This window comes from Chiloscyllium plagiosum, chromosome 12, assembly GCF_004010195.1.
Source record: "Chiloscyllium plagiosum isolate BGI_BamShark_2017 chromosome 12, ASM401019v2, whole genome shotgun sequence".
NCBI classification, from domain to species: domain Eukaryota; kingdom Metazoa; phylum Chordata; class Chondrichthyes; order Orectolobiformes; family Hemiscylliidae; genus Chiloscyllium; species Chiloscyllium plagiosum.
The window spans coordinates 34,586,668-34,604,475 of record NC_057721.1 but is presented as its reverse complement, the minus strand read 5'-3'; the positions used below and the strand labels follow the sequence as shown (position 1 = coordinate 34,604,475).

The 17,808-nt window shown below is 40.9% G+C and overlaps 1 protein-coding gene across 1 annotated transcript in view; it reads left to right on the top strand.

The window, feature by feature from the left end:
- Positions 1-17,808, top strand: part of LOC122555098 — an 85,787-nt gene that overhangs the window by 51,018 nt on the left and 16,961 nt on the right. Inside the window, exons 3-5 of the mRNA XM_043700777.1 lie at positions 11,285-11,362; positions 12,681-12,770; positions 16,880-16,955. Coding sequence (XP_043556712.1) covers positions 11,285-11,362; positions 12,681-12,770; positions 16,880-16,955 — 244 coding nt within the window. The remainder of the gene's footprint in view (positions 1-11,284; positions 11,363-12,680; positions 12,771-16,879; positions 16,956-17,808) is intronic.

Sequence of the window (17,808 nt, the reverse complement as noted above, 5' to 3'; positions counted from 1 at the left end):
GCTCTTCCATTCATTGTATAATTCGTTCTAGAATTAGACTCGCCTAAATGCATCATCTCACATTTGTCTGGATTGAAAGCCGTCTGCCACTTTTCCGCCCAACTCTCCGGTCTATGTATATTCTCCTGTATTCTCTGACAGTCACTTATGCTTTCTGCCACTCAACCAATCTTTGTGTCATCTGCAAACTTGCTGATCATACCAACAGTGCCCTCTTCCAGATCATTTATGTATATTACAAACAACAGTGGCCCCAACACTGATCCCTGTGGAACACCACTGGTCACCTTTCTCCATTTCGAGAAACTTCCTTCAACTACTACTCTCTGTCTCCTATTGCTCAACCAGTTCTTTATCCACCTAGCTAGGACACCCTGCACACCATGTGTCTTCACTCTCTCCATCAGTTTACCATGGGGAACCTTATCAAACACCTTACTAAAGTCCATGTATATGACATCAACAGCCCTTCCTTATTCTAACAACTTGGTCACTTCCTCGAAGAACTTTATCAAGTTGGTAAGGCATGATCTCCCCCGCACAAAACCATGTTGCCCATCACTGATAAGCTCATTCCTTTCTGAAAATGCATTGCTGGAAAAGCGCAGCAGGTCAGGCAGCATCCAAGGAGCAGGAGAATCAACGTTTTAGACATAAGCCCTTCTTCAGGCTCATGCTTGAAACGTCGATTCTCCTGCTCCTTGGATGCTGCCTGACCTGCTGCGCTTTTCCAGCAACACATTTTCAGCTCTGATCTCCAGCATCTGCAGTCCTCACTTTCTCCTCCAAGCTCATTCCTTTCCAAATATAAATAGATCCTATCTCTCAGTACCCTCTCCAGCAACTTCCCCACCACCAATGTCAGGCTCACTGGTCTGTAGTTACCCGGAATATCTCTACTACCCTTCTTGTACAGGGGGACAACATGAGCAACCTTCCAGTCCTCCGGCAACTCACCTGTATTTAAGGATGCCACAGAGATATCTGTCAGGGCCCCAGTTATTTCCTCTCTCGCCTCCCTCAGCAACCTGGGATAGATCCCATCTGGTCCTGGTGATTTGTCCACCTTACTAACCTCTAGCATACCCAACACATATTCCCTACTTATGCCAACGTGATCCAGACTAATCAAACTTCTATCTCTAATCTCAAGATTCATCATGTTCCTCTCCTCAGTGAACACTGATGCAAAGTAATCGTTCAGAGTCTCACCCATTCTCTTAGGTTCGGCACACAGCCTTCCTTCATTATCTTTTAGTGGATCAATCTTTTCTCTAGTTACCTGCATGCTTCTTATATAAGAATAAAATGCTTTGGGAATTTCCTTAATTCTGCTTGCTAAAGCTTTTTCATGACCCCTTTTAGCCCGCTTGATTCCTCATTTAAGACTTGTCCTAATCTTCCGATATTCCTCCAGGGCCCGTTCTGTTCTTAGCTGCCTAGACCTTATGTACACTTTCCTTTTCCTCTTGGCTAGTTGTACAATTTCTCCTGTCATCCACGGTTCACGACTCTTGACATTCCTATCCTTTGCCCTCAATGGGACATGCCAATCCTACACTACCATTAACCTATCTTTGAAAGCCTCCAACATCTCAAATGTGGATTTCCCTTCAACTAGCTGTGTCCAATCCACATTTCCCAGCTCCTGCCTAATTTTGATATAATTGGCCTTGGCCCAGTTTAGTACTCTTCCCTCAGGACCACTCTCTTCTTTATCTACAAGTATTGTAAAACTTAGAATTGTGGTCTCTGTTCCCAAATAAATCCCCCACCGCAACATCTATCACCTGTCCTGGCTTGTTCTACAGTACCAGGTCCAATATGGCCCCTTCCCTTGTCGGACTATTGACATACTGCTCTAGAAAACTCTCCTGGATGCTTCGTACAAATTCTACTCCATCCAGACCTCTGATGCTAAGTGTATCCCATTCAATGTTGGGAAAATTAAAATCTCTCATCACCACTACTCTATTGCCTCTACATCTATTCATAATCTGTTTACCTATTTGTTCTTCTACCTCATGCTCACTGTTGGGAGGTCTGTAATACAGCCCCAATAATGAAACTGCACCCTTCTACTTCTCAGCTCCACCATAATGCCTCACTACCCAAGACCGCCATAGTGTCCTCCTTTAGCACAGCAGTGATATCGTCCCTGACCAGCGATGCAACTCCATCCCCTCTTTTACTTCCCTCCCTGTCCTGTCTGAAACGTCTATATCCTGGAACATTCAATTGCCAATCATTATGCCCTTCCTTCAACCAAGTCTCTGTGATGGCAATAATGTCATACTCCCAGGCACCAATCCAAGCCCTAAGTTCATCTGCCTTACACACTATACTCCTTGCATTAAAGTAGATGCATTTCAGGCCACCGGTTCTTTTGCGCTCATCTGCTCTCTGCCTACTCTTCCCTTTATTAGTGCTGTCTTCATAATTCTTACAATCTGCAGTCTTTATCTCGCTGCCTATTTGTTTTCTCTTCTGGTTCCCAGTCCCCTGCCACATTAGTTTAAAACCTCCCCAACAGCAGTAGTAAAAACCTCCCCAAGGACATTGGTTCCGGTCTGGTTCAGATGTGGACCATCCCTTTTGTAATAGTCCCACCTTCCCCAGAACCCATCCCAATGTCCAACAAATCTGAACCCCTCCCTCCTCCACCATCTCTCAAGCCACGTGTTCATCCTGCCTATTCTTTCATTTCTACACTGGCTAACACGTGGCACTGGTAGTAATCCCAAGGTCACTACCTTTGAGGTCGTTCCCTTTAACTTTCATCCTCACTCCCTGCATTCTTCTTTCAGGACCTCATCTCGCTTTCTACTTATATAGTTGGTGCCTATATGCACCAAGACAACTGGCTGCTCACCCTCCCCTTTTAGAATGCTCTGCAGCCAATCAGTGACATCCCCGACCTGAGCACCTGGGAGGCAACATACCATCCGGGAGTCCCGTTTTCAGCCATAGAACCACTTATCTACTCCCCTCACAATAGAATCCCCTATGACTATGGCCCTATGAGTCTTTCTTCCGCCCTTCTGAACATCTAAGATTACAAAGAGATCTTGGGCTGAGGAATGGCAGATGGAATTTAATTTGGATAACTGTGAGGTATTGCATTTTGATAATACAAACAAGGACATGACTTACACAATTAATATTAGGGCCCTGGGCAGTGTTAGGTGAAAATGGGTACTGCAGATGCTGGAGATTAGAGTCGAGACTGTGGTGCTGGAAAAGAACAGCACGTCAGGCAGCAACCGAGGAGCCGGAAAATTGATGTTTCAGACAAAAGCCCTTCATCAGGAATGAGGCTGGGAGCCTCGAGAGTGGAGAGATAAATTGGAGAGGGCTGGGGCTGGGAATAAGGTAGCTGAGAGTGCAATAGGTGGATGGAGTTGGGGGTGAAGGTGATAGGTCGGAGAAGAGGGTGGAGTAGATAAGTGGGAAGGAAGATTGTCAGGTAGGACAGCTCATGAGGATGGCGCTGAGCTGGAAGGTTGGAACTGGGATAAGGTGGGGGGAGGAGAAATTAGGAAACTGGTGAAGTCCACATTGATGCCATGGGGCTGGAGGGTCACGAAGTAGAGGATGAGGCGTTCTTCCTCCAGGCGTCGGGTGGTAAGGGAGTGGTGACGGAGGAGGCCCAGGACCGCATGTCCTCGGCAGAGTGGAAGTGGGAGTTGAAATGTTCAGCCACGGGGCAATGGGGTTGATTGGTGTGGGTGTCCCGGAGATGTTCTCTAAAACGCTCTGCAAGTAGGCGTCCTGTCTTACCAATGTAGAGGAGATCACATCGGGAGCAACGGATACAGTAAATGACATGTGTGGAAGTGCAGGTGAAAGTTTGATGGATGTGGAAGGCTCCTTTGGTGCCTTGAAGAGAGGTGAGGGGGAAGGTGTGGACGTAGGTTTTGCAATTACTGGGCGGCACGGTGGCACAGTGGTTAGCACTGCTGCCTCACAGCGCCAGAGACCCGGGTTCAATTCCCGCCTCAGGCGACTGACTGTGTGGAGTTTGCACGTTCTCCCCGTGTCTGCGTGGGTTTCCTCCGGGTGCTCCGGTTTCCTCCCACAGTCCAAAGATGTGCAGGGTCAGGTGAATTGGCCATGCTAAATTGCCCGTAGTGTTAGGTAAGGGGTAAATGCACGGGTATGGGTGGGTTTCGCTTCGGCGGCTCGGTGTGGACTTGTTGGGCCGAAGGGCCTGTTTCCACACTGTAATCTAATCTAATCTAATCTAATTCCTGCGGTGGCAGGGGAAGGTGTCAGGAGGGGAAGGTGAGTTGTTAGGAATTGGGAGTAAGGGGAAGCAAATTGGCAAGAGGCAGGGTGGGAGGAAGTGTAATCCAGGTAGCTGGACCCACCAGCAGAGATATATTTCCCTGCCCACTCCTATCCAGTTTCCATAAAGACTGTTCCCTCCATGACTACCTAGTCAGGTCCACGCCCCCCCCCCCCAACAACCCATCCTCCCGTCCTGACACCTTCCCCTGCCACCGCAGGAATTGCAAAACCTGCGCCCACACCTCCTCCCTCACCTCTGTCCAAGGCCCCAAAGGAGCCTTCCACATCCATCAAAGTTTCACCTGCACTTCCACACATGCCATTTACTGATGTGGTCTCCTCTCGATTGGCAATATAGGACACCTATTCACAGAGCGCTTCAGAGAACATCTCCGGGGCACCGACACCAATCAACACGGCCGAACATTTCAACTCCCACTTCCACTCTGCTGAGGACATGCAGGTCCTGGGCCTCCTCTGTTGCCACTCCCTTACCACCCGATGCCTGGAGGAAGAACACCTCATCTTCCGCCTTGGGACCCTTCAACCCCATGGCATCAATGTGGACCTCACCCGTTTCCTAATTTCCCCTCCCCCCACCTTCCCCAGTTCCAACCTTCCAGCTCAGCACCGTCCTCATGACCTGTCCCTCCTGTCCATCTTCCTTCCCACCTATCTGCTCCACCCTCCTCTCTGATCTATCACCTTTACCCCCAACTCTATCCACCTATTGCACTCTCAGTTACCTTCTCCTCAGCTCTACTCCCCTCCCATTTATCTCTCCACCCCCGACGCTCCCAGCTTCATTTCTGATGAAGGACTCTGGCCCAAATCATTCATTTTTCTGCTCCTCGGATGCTGCCTGATCTGCTGTGCTTTTCCAGCACCACACTCTCGACCCTGGTCGGTATTTTAAAACAGAGACCAAGGGATTCATTGAAATTTGCATCATAGGTAGACAGGGTGGTAAAGAAGGCATGTAGCACACTTGCCTTCATTGCTCAGACCATTGAGTATAGAAGTTGGGATGTCATATTGAGCTGGTACAGGACAATGATGAGGTCTCTGCTGGAATCCTGTGTGCAATTCTAGTTGCCCTGCTATAAGATGGATATTATTAAGCTGGAGAGGATTCAGAAAAGGTTTAACAGGATGTTGCCAGGTATGGAGGGTTTGAGTTATAAAAATAGGCTAGACAGTCTGGGATTTTTTTTTACTGGAGCATGGGAGGTTCATGGGTGACCTTACAGATGTTTACAAAATCATGAGGGACATAGATAAGGTGAATAGCAAATACCTTAGTGTGTGAGAGTTCAAAACTCACCTATTTTAAAGGTGAGAAGAGAAAGTTTTAAAAATGATATGTGGGCAACTTTTTTATAGAAAGAGTGGTTCATGTGTGAAATAAACTATCAGAGGAAGTGGTGCATGCATGTATATCACAATGTTTAGAAGACATTTGGATAAGTAATGAATAGGAAAGGTTTGGAGGGATATGGGCCAAATGCAGGAAGTGGGACTAGTTTATTTTAGGAACATGGTTAGCATGGACTAGTTGGATTGAAGGCTCTGTTTCCATGTTATATGACTCTATGACTCTATATTAACATTTTTCTTTTTAAAATGTATAAGGAAAATTAATGGGAATTAGAATAGATAAATCTACAGGACATTCCATAGAAGATGCAAGGTGTCACCATTCAAAATGATATAGATATTGAGATGGTCCATGCAGATTGGAAAATGTCAAATGTAACCCAACTATGTTACATTGGGATCTACTGATCCATAAACCTAATGTTTGTCTCAAGGAAATGCTGAAATCTATCATAAAGGATGCAACAGCAGAATACTTAGAAAATAATGGTAGGATTAGGCAGAGTCAACATGGTTTTCTGAATTTGAAATTATGTTTGACAAACCTGGTGGAGGCTAGTATGATTGCAACTTTTAAAAGGCATCTGGATGGCTATATGAATAGGAAGGGTTTGGAGGGATAAGGGCCGGGTACTGACAGGTGGGACTAGATTGGGTTGGGATATCTGGTCGGCATGGATGAGTTGGACCAAAGGGTCTGTTTCCATGCTGTACATCTCTATGACTCCATGACTGTATGTTGGAGATTTTTGAGTGTATAACTAGCAGATTAGATAAGTGGAACTTGTGAATGTGATATACTTAAATTAACTTACATTTTTAGGTCACTTTTGATAAGATCTCACACAACAAGTTGTTTATTTAAATTACTACACACGCGATTGATGGAAATGTACTGGCATAGATTGAAAACTAGTTAACAAATGAAAATAGAATGTAGTAATAAATGAGTCATTTTTAGGTTGGCAGTCTGTTACTTGTGAACTGCCACAATATTGAGTGTTTAGGCCTCAGCTAGTCACAATCTAACTTAAAGATTTGGAAGTGGGAATTACATGTAATATTGTCAAGTTTTCAGATGACACAAAACTAGGTGGGAGTGTAAGTGGAAGGACACAAAAATGATTCAAAATGATTTGGAGAGACTGGGAAAACATTGGTAGATGGATACAATCTGCAGGAATGTGAGGTTAACCACTTTGTTGTAAAGACAGGAAAATGGAATATTTTTTAAATGTGAGAGGCTGTAAAGTATTCAACTTCAAAGTAACTTGTGTGCCCTTGTTTATAAATCACAGAAAGTTAATATACAGATACAGCAAGCAATTAAGAGTGCCTATATAATATTGGCCTTTATTATAAGAGGATTTTAATACAGAGCATCTTACTATAATTATATCTTGGTGAGACCACACTTAAAGGTTTTGTCTGTAGTTTTGACTTTCTAACCCAATGAAAGGTACAGTTGCCACAGAGAGTATAGAAATAATTCCTGAGGTGGAGAGATTATCCTGTGAGGAAGACTGATGAGTGGTTTCATTCAAGCATGCAAAATTCATGCAAGGATTGACAAGTTAGATGCATGAAGTATGGTCTACCTAGCTGGGGAGGACACTCCATTTATAACTGAGATGTGAAGGAATTTGTTCAGTCAGAAAATGGTAAATCTTTGGAATTATCTGCTGAGGGTGAGTTACTGAACATCTTCAAGACTGAGACTGTTTAATTTCTTCATATCAAAGAAATTGAGGGATATAGGATAGCTTAGGAAAATAGTGTTGAAGTGGAAGATAAGCCATGGTCACATTGAATGACAGACTGAGTTTGAAGTACTGAATAGCCTACTCCCATTCCTATTTCTTATGTTCTTATCTTACCAATCATGGAGTGAGAGGTTGCTTTTCTACCCTTGAACAGTGGCATCCAGGGCCATGATTGTAACATTTTGAGCTCCACTGACAGAAGTTAAATTTTTGATGGAAGTTGTCTATTTTATAGTAAAAGCTGTGAAATCAACTGTAATACACTCCATCATTGGTCCTTATTGGTTAGATTTCATCCAGAATGAATAGATCTCAAATTTGGTGCAAAGTCTTATGCAAAATTATGTTTCAACTCCACGATGCTTCTTCACAATATGCATTCTGGCAGGATTTCTAGTATCTCAAGAATTTAGCTTTGTGCACATTTCTTCTGAATCCTGGATCATTGAGATCTTTCATCTTCAGCAGCAGTGCTGGTGAGCAACTTCATTTTTCAGTAAGCTCACTTTTATATCATTATTTCCTCTATTCCTGATCCTTGCACTCCTTTGCTCAGTATATCACTGCTTTCAGATGTCCCCGTTATCTTAGCCTCTAAATTATGAACAGTACCAGTCTCTGGACTCATAGCAAAGAATAAGTGAGGACTGCAGATGCTGGCACTTAACTTTACACTCATAGCTACGAGTCAAAAAGTGTGGTGCTGGAAAAGCACAGCCAGTCAGGATTCCTGATGAGGAGCTTATGCTTTAAACGTCGACTCTCCTGCTCCTCGGAGGCTGCCTGACCAGCTGTGCTTTTCCAGCACCAAACCTTTTGACTTGTAGCTATGAGTGTAAGGTTAAGCGCCAGTCTCTCTTTATCTTCAATGGCAGTTTCTCTTCCTCCACTCACTCGGAAAGTTTCAATTTTTGGGCAGCTGAATTTACAACTGCATAAGGGATGACTTGTGATGAAAGGAGGGAAGAAAGTAAAAAGTGTTTGTTCAAACTATATGCACCTTTTGAATTAGAGTCCCTACAGTGTGGAAACAGGCCCTTCAGCCTAACAAGCCCACACTGACCCTCCGAAGAGTAAACCATCCCCCAACCTCATTTCACCCCTAACTAATCCACCTAACCTACACATCCATGAACACTATGTGCAATTTAGCAATGCCAATTCACATCTTTCACCTGCATATCTTTGGATGTGGGAGGAAACCGGTGCACCCACAGGAAACCTATGCAGACACGGGGAGAATGTGCAAACTCCACGCAGACAGTCGCCTGAAGCAGGAATCAAACCCGGGACCCTTGCACTGTGCGGCAGCAGTGCTAACCACTGAGCCACCGTGCCATCCTTTGAGCATGAAGAAATTGTGGTGAGAGGGAAGTAAAATGACAGAAGAAGCATTAGGTATGCAAATACTCTCATCATCAATTCCTCCTGTCCTGCCAGTGGCCATAGCTTCAATGATGCCCCTTCAATGAAGACCAGTTCTGCATCCTCTTCCCATTATATTTTTCTGTCTGACATTATGTGCCAGTTTCTCATGCAAACAAGACAGAAATATGTCATTATGTATCCTGCAGGTTTAAGTAATGTCATTGCTGATGTGTTATGTCTAAGCTGTGCACAAGAGACATGCATCCATATTAAGAGTAAGAGACTGAGATTAAACATACAGATTAAAATATTGAGCATTAACCGATAAGAAATTGTTGATATGCGGTTGATGGGGATTTAATTAACTGGATGACAAATAAGGTTAATGGTTCAGTTTGCTTGAAATGTATTTTGACAAATGAACTCACTCTCCTTGACAACACATAGGTAATTATATTGTATTCGTTTTCTTGTAGTAATACTCCTGGCATTAATACACCATTACTTGTTCCAATTGTCTCTGGTGTATATCTCTGGAGGCCTTCAGCTTCACGATGTATGTAGGATGCCTTTCCTTTCCACATCTCCAATCCAGAGGATTAGGTGAAAAGCCTGATGTTTGCTCTCCCCAATATTTAGCAATTGCCGAAAGTATCCCTGTGGAACTTAACATTTGAACTACCTCCCACCTCTTCTTGTAGCCATAATGCATCATCCTTTTTACAACTACAGGCTGTCTCTGATATTGGTGGCTGCTCACAATACAAGCCCAGAGCTGACTTTGTAGCCAGTGCATGACACTGGGAGCATCAGAATAGCACATTAAAAGAGCAGGCAGCACAACTTTACCAAATTGCCTGAAATGTATTGAACAAACCTAATTCAATCAGGAGTCATGATCCTCACACTGGATTTTGAGGGTTGGGAAAGATCTCCCCCACCCGCTTTGCTGACATGAATTTCATGTCTTATGGTGAATTCCAAAGTACCTTTAATAATTTCAGCCCTCTGTTGCTTTGCAACAATAGAAAAGTTGCATTTTTTTCCAAGGGAAAGTATTTCTTCTTAACAATTTTGGGCATCTTGCAGTTTCTTTTCAATAAATAATCCATTAGGGTATAAACAATTTTAGATTTTATAAAAAATATAATGATTTCAAATCCAAACAGGAATTCAGAAATATCATTACTTATGATTACACTGAAAAAGAGCAGACAACATATACATGTGGGGGAAAGTCAATTCCATAGCTTGGGATGTTACAATTTTTTTTTGGAAAGCCATGACCCATTCTTGGGGCACAGCTGTTCTGCTGTCACTATTTGTTGCTTAGCGATAGAAAACTGATTGTTGTATGGCGATGGCACCAGAATTCCCAGACGCTGAATTCTCAAATGACACATGTTCCCTATTCTATGAAACTGGCTGTTCGACAAATACTGAATTCATGAACTTTGGTCAGGGAAGAGGCATAATGAGTATTTTTTGTTTATTAGATCACAATGCCACAATATAACAGGCGAGGGATGGCATAGCATTGTCTAATGATAGGAAAACAATTTTAAAGAAACAAAATGCCACAGTCTGTGGTTGAACAAAAAATAACAGGATGTAAAAGTCTACACTTAGAGCCTTCAATTAGAGTTTTTTTTAGCTCACAGCTTGGATTGAATTTTCTGCTGTCTCTGGCAGTGAGATTAGAGATGGGGAGAGCATTTAATCAGGTGGAATGTATTTATCCGAACCCTGTGGCCTTTCTGCCTGGTCTAGAATTAGGTTTTAGGTAAGAGAACTTTCTGCCTCAGCCCTCAACCAACAATCACTTAAGGGTCTCATCCCATTGCTGCCGGTATTCACCCAGCCTATCATAGGTAATGTGCATGGCAGTGGAAACATGTGGCCTGTTTGTCACCAATGAGTCGTTGGGATAGGGTGTCACTTAATCAAAGGCATTCAGTGCTTGATCGAAAGACTGCTCATCAGGAAGTTGGCAATGGTGGCCTGCTGAGACATATCCTCAACACTTGCTTCTAGTTTGTCTATATTGTGTTAGTATTGTCTCACTGTAGTCTCACAATTAGTGTGTTGTATACTTCTAAGAGACATATCATGATATCAACACTGTTTCATAGCTCATAACCTGCAGGCATTAAAATCTCAGACTCTATCTTGACTTGCACCACTTGAAGCATGATGTGCTGATGAAAGCGTACTGCTCGTTGAAACTTAACAATAGCCCAGACAAGTATATGTTTGATGAAGCTTCCTGAAAAGAAGCAGCAAAGCTCCTTTGTCAGCTCTTCAGCCAGCAAGTGAGACATCTGATGCCTCAACGAAATTCACTCAATGGTTGTGCATGAAGCTACTGTGAACAGTTTAATCTTTCCTTTCCCCATTTCAGTTACTGTTCTCTCATATTATAATGACTAAAGATATTTCAACTTGAACTGAACCATAACATTTTTGTTATCCTTGCTGTACTTTAGAATCTGAAGTAAAGACTCTTGAGGTAAACCAGTCGAATGCAGAAGTCCATAGCTCAAGAATAATAACACACATTTCAGGTAAAGCTATCAATTGTATGCATATTACAGTTTTAGTTTCCGGTCAATCACAAGCTGAGGCTTAGTTTTATTTATGGGCAGTGTATATGATGGGATATTTTTATTGTCTGGATCTTAAAGTATTCTTTAAAGCATATAATCTGGCTGCTTTGGAAACTTCAGTCATACTCAGCTGGATTCTAATTTAACTTTTTGCCCAGATTTTCTCCAGGATTATGCCCATTTTCTGATTGTTTCTGAGTGACTGGTGTGGGTTATCCATGAAAGAACATTCTGCTGGCTCTCAGCATCCACTGTCATGTTTGGGAGTTTTGTCCAAAGTGGTGATGAACATTACATATACTCATCTGCTTTTGAGCGAGAATGTACAGGTTATGGAATAATGATGGAGAGACTTTCTCCCATCCATTTCCCGTTTTTCAAACCATAGCAATTCTAGACATCACAATTGTCTTCGCAATCTTTGCACCCAGTAATACAAAGGCAGTTAGATTAGGAGGTTATTCAAGAGCTGCATTATCTGACTTAATTGATCAAATTAGAGATTTAAATTTCATTAATTAAAGCCATTTTATTTTTTAAAAAGTATCTAATACAAAGCATTTATAAATAAAACTATCAGTAATTCCTAACTGTAATAGGAGCTTTGCATATTTGTATAATTTTACATATTTTGAATATATTAATTTTTGGATAAATTGAGTGTACTCTATTCTGCAACTAAAGAACCAGTGCCAGACTGTGGAACTGCAAAATAGTGTTAAAAAAAAATATCCAACTGTGAAGTCAAATCTGTGGTGGTTTCAGCTTCCAGACTTCCCAACCAATTCTTTCTGATTCCCTATTAGTCAGCAAGTCCGGCAGTCTGATTACACAAAGCTTTATATAATCTGCGGTCAAACTCACCCAGATGCATTGACATAAGGATCACATAAACAAATATGATCAAGGGAGCTTTGCTTTATTATCTCTCTGTCATAAACAGGTAGAACCTTAATGGCTTCATGAATTTTGGGCCTTCACCCATCATCTTTGGTCTTTCGATAATAACATTCACATGCCCAATAATAGATTAGTGCATAACTGAGACATTAACAATTTACTTAACAACAGAGAATATCAATGATATAGTTTATTACATTATGAACATATTTACATGATGTTTTAAATTATAGTTTGAGCATATGTGACAAATTAACTTAAAGCTATTTTTTGAATATGATTTATTGAATAATCTTTCCTGATGTGAGTTTTGTTTGTGAACTAATAAATGAGCAGTGTCATTCATAACTATTGTATCTATTATTTATAATAATAGCATCAATTGTTGGATCCATATTTGGAGGGATAATCTTGGTTCTGATCATCTGGATTGTAATTAAATTAATTAGAAGAAGAGTAGCATCAGGTAAGCAAATGTATTTCTAAAAAGAGATATGCCTTGATTTTATTTGTAGACATTCCTAAATATGAGCAGTTTGATATTATATTTCTAAATCACTAATGTGTTTTAGTCATTATTGGTTCTTGGAAGATTTTCTTTAGCAATCAGAAGTGGTCAAGTATATATATATTTCTCTTAAAAATTTCCTTGAAGTTATACTATAAGGAAGAAGTTCGAAAGACAGATTCTTGCATGTGCATCTTTCTGAGAAGAAATAGGGTTATTTTTTGTGTTAAAAGGGGAAAGGCATTTCAGTGAAGCAGAATGGAATGGTTTCACTCTGGACACCATTTGTGGTTTCTCTATGAAGCAAAAACTATTAGCAAAGAATGTAATTGCAGCTTTATTCCAAAATGAAGAGAAAAATCCTCTTGCCAGCACCAGACAGCCCTGATGCAAATTCTTACTAAGCCTGGGCAAAGGATTTGGGAACAAGTGTTCAAATCCCACCTGGACAGCTAGTGGAATTTTAATTCACTTAAATAAATCTGGAACATAAAACCAGTCTGAGTGATGGTGACCATGTCAAATATCTTTGATGTAAACACTCACCAGGCTTTTGTTTGACCTTCAGAGAGGGAGGTTTGCCATTCTGACCCAGTCTGACCTACATATGACTCCAAATTCACAACAGTGTGTTTTACTCTCAATTGTTCTCTAAAATGCCCTAGCAAGCTACTCAGATTAAACAAGTAGGAATGTGCAATAAATGCTGGCTTCATCAGCAACACTCACCTTGTGAATGAATTTTAAAAATGGACTGGATTTTCCAAGGTGTGGCAGTCACACGCAGATTGCCACTCTGCTCATTGCTTTATGTTAAGAAGTCTTTATATTTCTGCCAGAAGAGTCCAATCAGGGATTCTTCAGAAGTGTAAGGGTGTACTTTAATACTGACAAGGTCCCTCTAAATGCAGGATAATTTGGGGAAGGCAAGCCTCACCCTGGGGGGAGCATGTTTTAGCATCTGGATGAAGAAGTAGGTATCATTTCGTGGTGAGAGAGTGGTTTTAGGCCCTGGGTTAAAGGAGGATTTCCATGGGGATGTCCCCCAGTTGACCTTAAACTTTACCTCAGATTGATTATGCCCCTCTCACCAATTTCAACTTTCACTTCATCCTCATTGGCATACTGTGGCTACAATGACTACTATCTACAAGATACAGCACAGCAACTTACCAAGGCTTCCCTGATAGTGCTTTCTCAAACTCTTAAAGTCTGCTTCCTCAAGAACAAGGGCAGCAGATTCATGGAAATTTCACCAATTGCAAGTTTCCCTCCAATTCGCACACCAACATAACTTGAAAGTATATTGACACTTGGAACAAAATATTGGAACTTCCAATCATACAGCATTTTGGGAGTAAATTCATTATGTGGACTGCAGAAGTTCAAGAAGGCAATTCACTGCCACCTTCATAAGATCAATTAGGAATGAGCAACAAATGCTGGCCATACTAAAGAGGCAATCAAAATGAATTATACAACTCCTACACAAATTATGTTTTTGTCTGTCTTATACTGTGAGGTTCATATGTGTGTATTAAGCACTATATCGCATGAAGTTAAATAGAACTTGATGTAATTTAAAATCACAAAAATTGTCAGACTATCTTTGAAGCAGTGGCTGTTTTTATTAGTAACTACAGACACTATTGTGCAACATCAGTAACCCACAGACATGCATATTTAGTGTTAATTTGTGCTGGAAGCAAAGCATAAACATGCAGAGTGCCCATGAGGAACAGTGCTGATGTTGGTCAAAACTTGTTAAAATCAAATCATGGTCAGTGAACGGGAAGTGTTCTATTGTATTAATTTGTTCAGGGGATGAAATTTAGAAGTATAACATATTTTGCCACCCGATTCTCTGAAAACGTTTTGCTCCATGTATTAAGTGTGGAATTCTGGATTTTGACAGATGCTATTTTATTTGAAACATTAACTTAGTTATTTGAAATAGGTTAATAACAGAGCCATAATGATGCCAATTGGAAAATCTAGGCCCATTGATATCATATTACCTCTCACTTTGCTTGCATGTAAACAAATCAAATGGAGATAAACTAATTTTCTTCAGCGGATTGACATTACATCAAGTACAAAAAGACCTCTTTAGTAAAACAGCAATAAAATATTATTTTTAAGTGTGAATTAGCAAAGGGCAATATGTATTGGTAGGAGACAAGATTCGGGTTTTAAAAGGAATAAATATCTATTGACAATAATGAAAATGAAGGAACAACTGTAATTGTACATTTGACCTTAAAACCACATTTATACTGGCACTATTTAATTCAGATTCCAGCAATCCTTTATCTATATGCCAGTTCCCAAACTTTTATGTTGTGACATGTTGTTGTTTTATCCTTTGACATGTTCACAGAGCTAGAAAGAAAACTCGGTCTAATTATTTACCTTCCATAATAAAAATCTGGATCATGGATACCATTCTAAAATCTGAATTAGAACAGCAACGGAATCAAACCAATTTTTAAAACTCCAATGAACACCATCCTATTGTTAAAAATGTAAACTAGATCCTCATAAACATTTAGGACATATTAGGCTATAAATTTAATCAGGAGAAAGTGAGGACTGCAAATGCTGGAGATCAGAGTCGAGAGTGCGGTGCTGGAAAAGTACAGCAGGTCAGGCAGCATCTGAGGGGCCGGAGAATCGATGTTTTGGGCATAAGCCCTTCATCAGGATAAATTTAATCAGGTTATTTTTAACATTTTAGAACATTGGTGAGTCTAAAATATGAACAAACAAAATAATTATATACTTTGGATTTTCATCTTGCTTTTGAGCATTAGCTAATTGAATGGAAGAAAACCATGGAGGAAGGACCTGTAACAGAGTGAATCTAATCTTTCTCTGAATACTTTTCTCAGAGAATAATTAACACCCAAGTTCAAAATGGGAAAGTGTGCTCATATTCCTCAACAGGGCATGATCATATCTGAAAGAATTCAAAACAAAATAATGTTTTGAAAAGTTTCAGGACAACTTCTAAATTATATTGATGAACTGACATAAATAAGATTATTTTCAGAGAACTCACAAAGCCGCATGATGTAAGTCTTTACAATGACAAACGTAATGCTTATAATTGATCCAAATGTTCTTTTTCACTTTAACAATAATCATAAGCCAGAAAATATAATTTATAAAATAGTCAAATCTCACATCGGGTGAGAGATTCAGCTGCTGTCTTCCCATGGTGGTGGACTGATGTGAAAAGTTAGTTAGTGCTAAATCAGTTAACTTATTTCAATGTTGTGACCTAATAATTTGACCAGTAAAGGAATGCAAGTGGCAACATTCAATTTAGACATAAATGATTCAATATTAATTACTAAAAGGCCATAATATTGTCTGGTGGAAATTTGCAGCTTTGATTTGAAAGTTTTGCATATTTTTTCACCTTTTAAAAAATATAAATAAATTAGAAATGGTTTGAACAGTCTTTACTGCTTCTGACCTTAAATGTTCTGATCATGCAGGAGTGAGGGGGGGGCATGGGATTTAGTTGGTATTCAAAATGAGTGTAAGTGAATAGGCAATCTATTTGACATGCATTCCTCAATTTACTTCCCACTGAATTGGTCTTCTGGTGCAGCATTCCAATCCTTCCCTTTGGGCCAGAGAGTCTGCTTTCAAGTCACACCTCAGGATTTCATGGCCGCAGAAGGTGTGTCATAAAGTGGCCAACGTGTAGATTAGCAATGTTTACAATGGTATGGTATACACCGTTTTTAAAATAAAATTGGGTTGATACTGTGCTGTTCTAATGGTATGTTTACAGCTGGCAATAAAAAAGGAAGAGTCTCTCCTGGTTAGATCGAACATTGTGTTATCTGCAACACAACAGCCTTCCCACATTAAAAGACTCACTGACCAGGTTATTAAACATGATGTTTATTCTGAGAGACTACCATGCATACGTGTTGAATACCTCTCAGAAATTCATTGTAAAACAAGCATGGGATCGATTAAACTAAAATTTGTGTTTAATTGCAACTCATTCTTTTGCTGTGTTGATAGTATACCAGTTTATTTTATTTTAGAAAATAAAAGTTCATTGTCAATCCAGATGTCATCTTATCCAATTTATGGCAATTGGAAAATCCCAACATATGCCTGGTAAGTTTTCAGTTTTCTAACATAATTTTATAACTAGATGTTAGAGCGACAATAGACAATAGACAATAGGTGCAGGAGTAGGCCATTCAGCCCTTCGAGCCTGCACTGCCATTCAATATGATCATGGGTGATCATTCCTAATCAGTATCCTCTTCCTGCCTTATCTCCACAACCCTTGATTCCACTATCTTTGAGAGCTCTATCCAACTCTTTCTTAAATGAATCCAGAGACTGGGCCTCCACTGCCCTCCGGGACAGAGCATTCCACACAGCCAGCACAATCTGGGTGAAAAAGTTTCTCCTCATCTCTGTCCTAAATGGGCTACCCCATATTTTTAAGCTGTGTCCTCTGGTTCGGGACTCACCCATCAGCGGAAACATGTTTCCTGCTGCCAGAGTGTCCAATCCTTTCAAAATCTTATATATCTCAATCAGATCCCCTCTCAGTCTTCTAAACTCAAGGGTATACAAGCCCAGTCGCTTCAGTCTTTCAGTGTAAGGTAATCCCGCCATTCCAGGAATTGACCTCGTGAACCTACGCTGCACTCCCTCAATAGCCAGAATGTCTTTCCTCAAATTTGGAGACCAGAACTGCACACAGTACTCCAGGTGTGGTCTCACCAGGGCCCTGTACAGCTGCAGAAGCACCTCTTTACTTCTATACTCAATTCCTCTTGTTATGAAGGCCAGCATGCTATTAGCCTTCTTCACTACCTGCTGTACCTGCATGCTTACCTTCAGTGACTGGTGTACAAGAACACCCAGATCTCTCTGTACTGCCCCTTTACCTAAATTGATTCCACTGAGGTAGTAATCTGCCTTCCTGTTCTGGCCACCAAAGTGGATAACCATA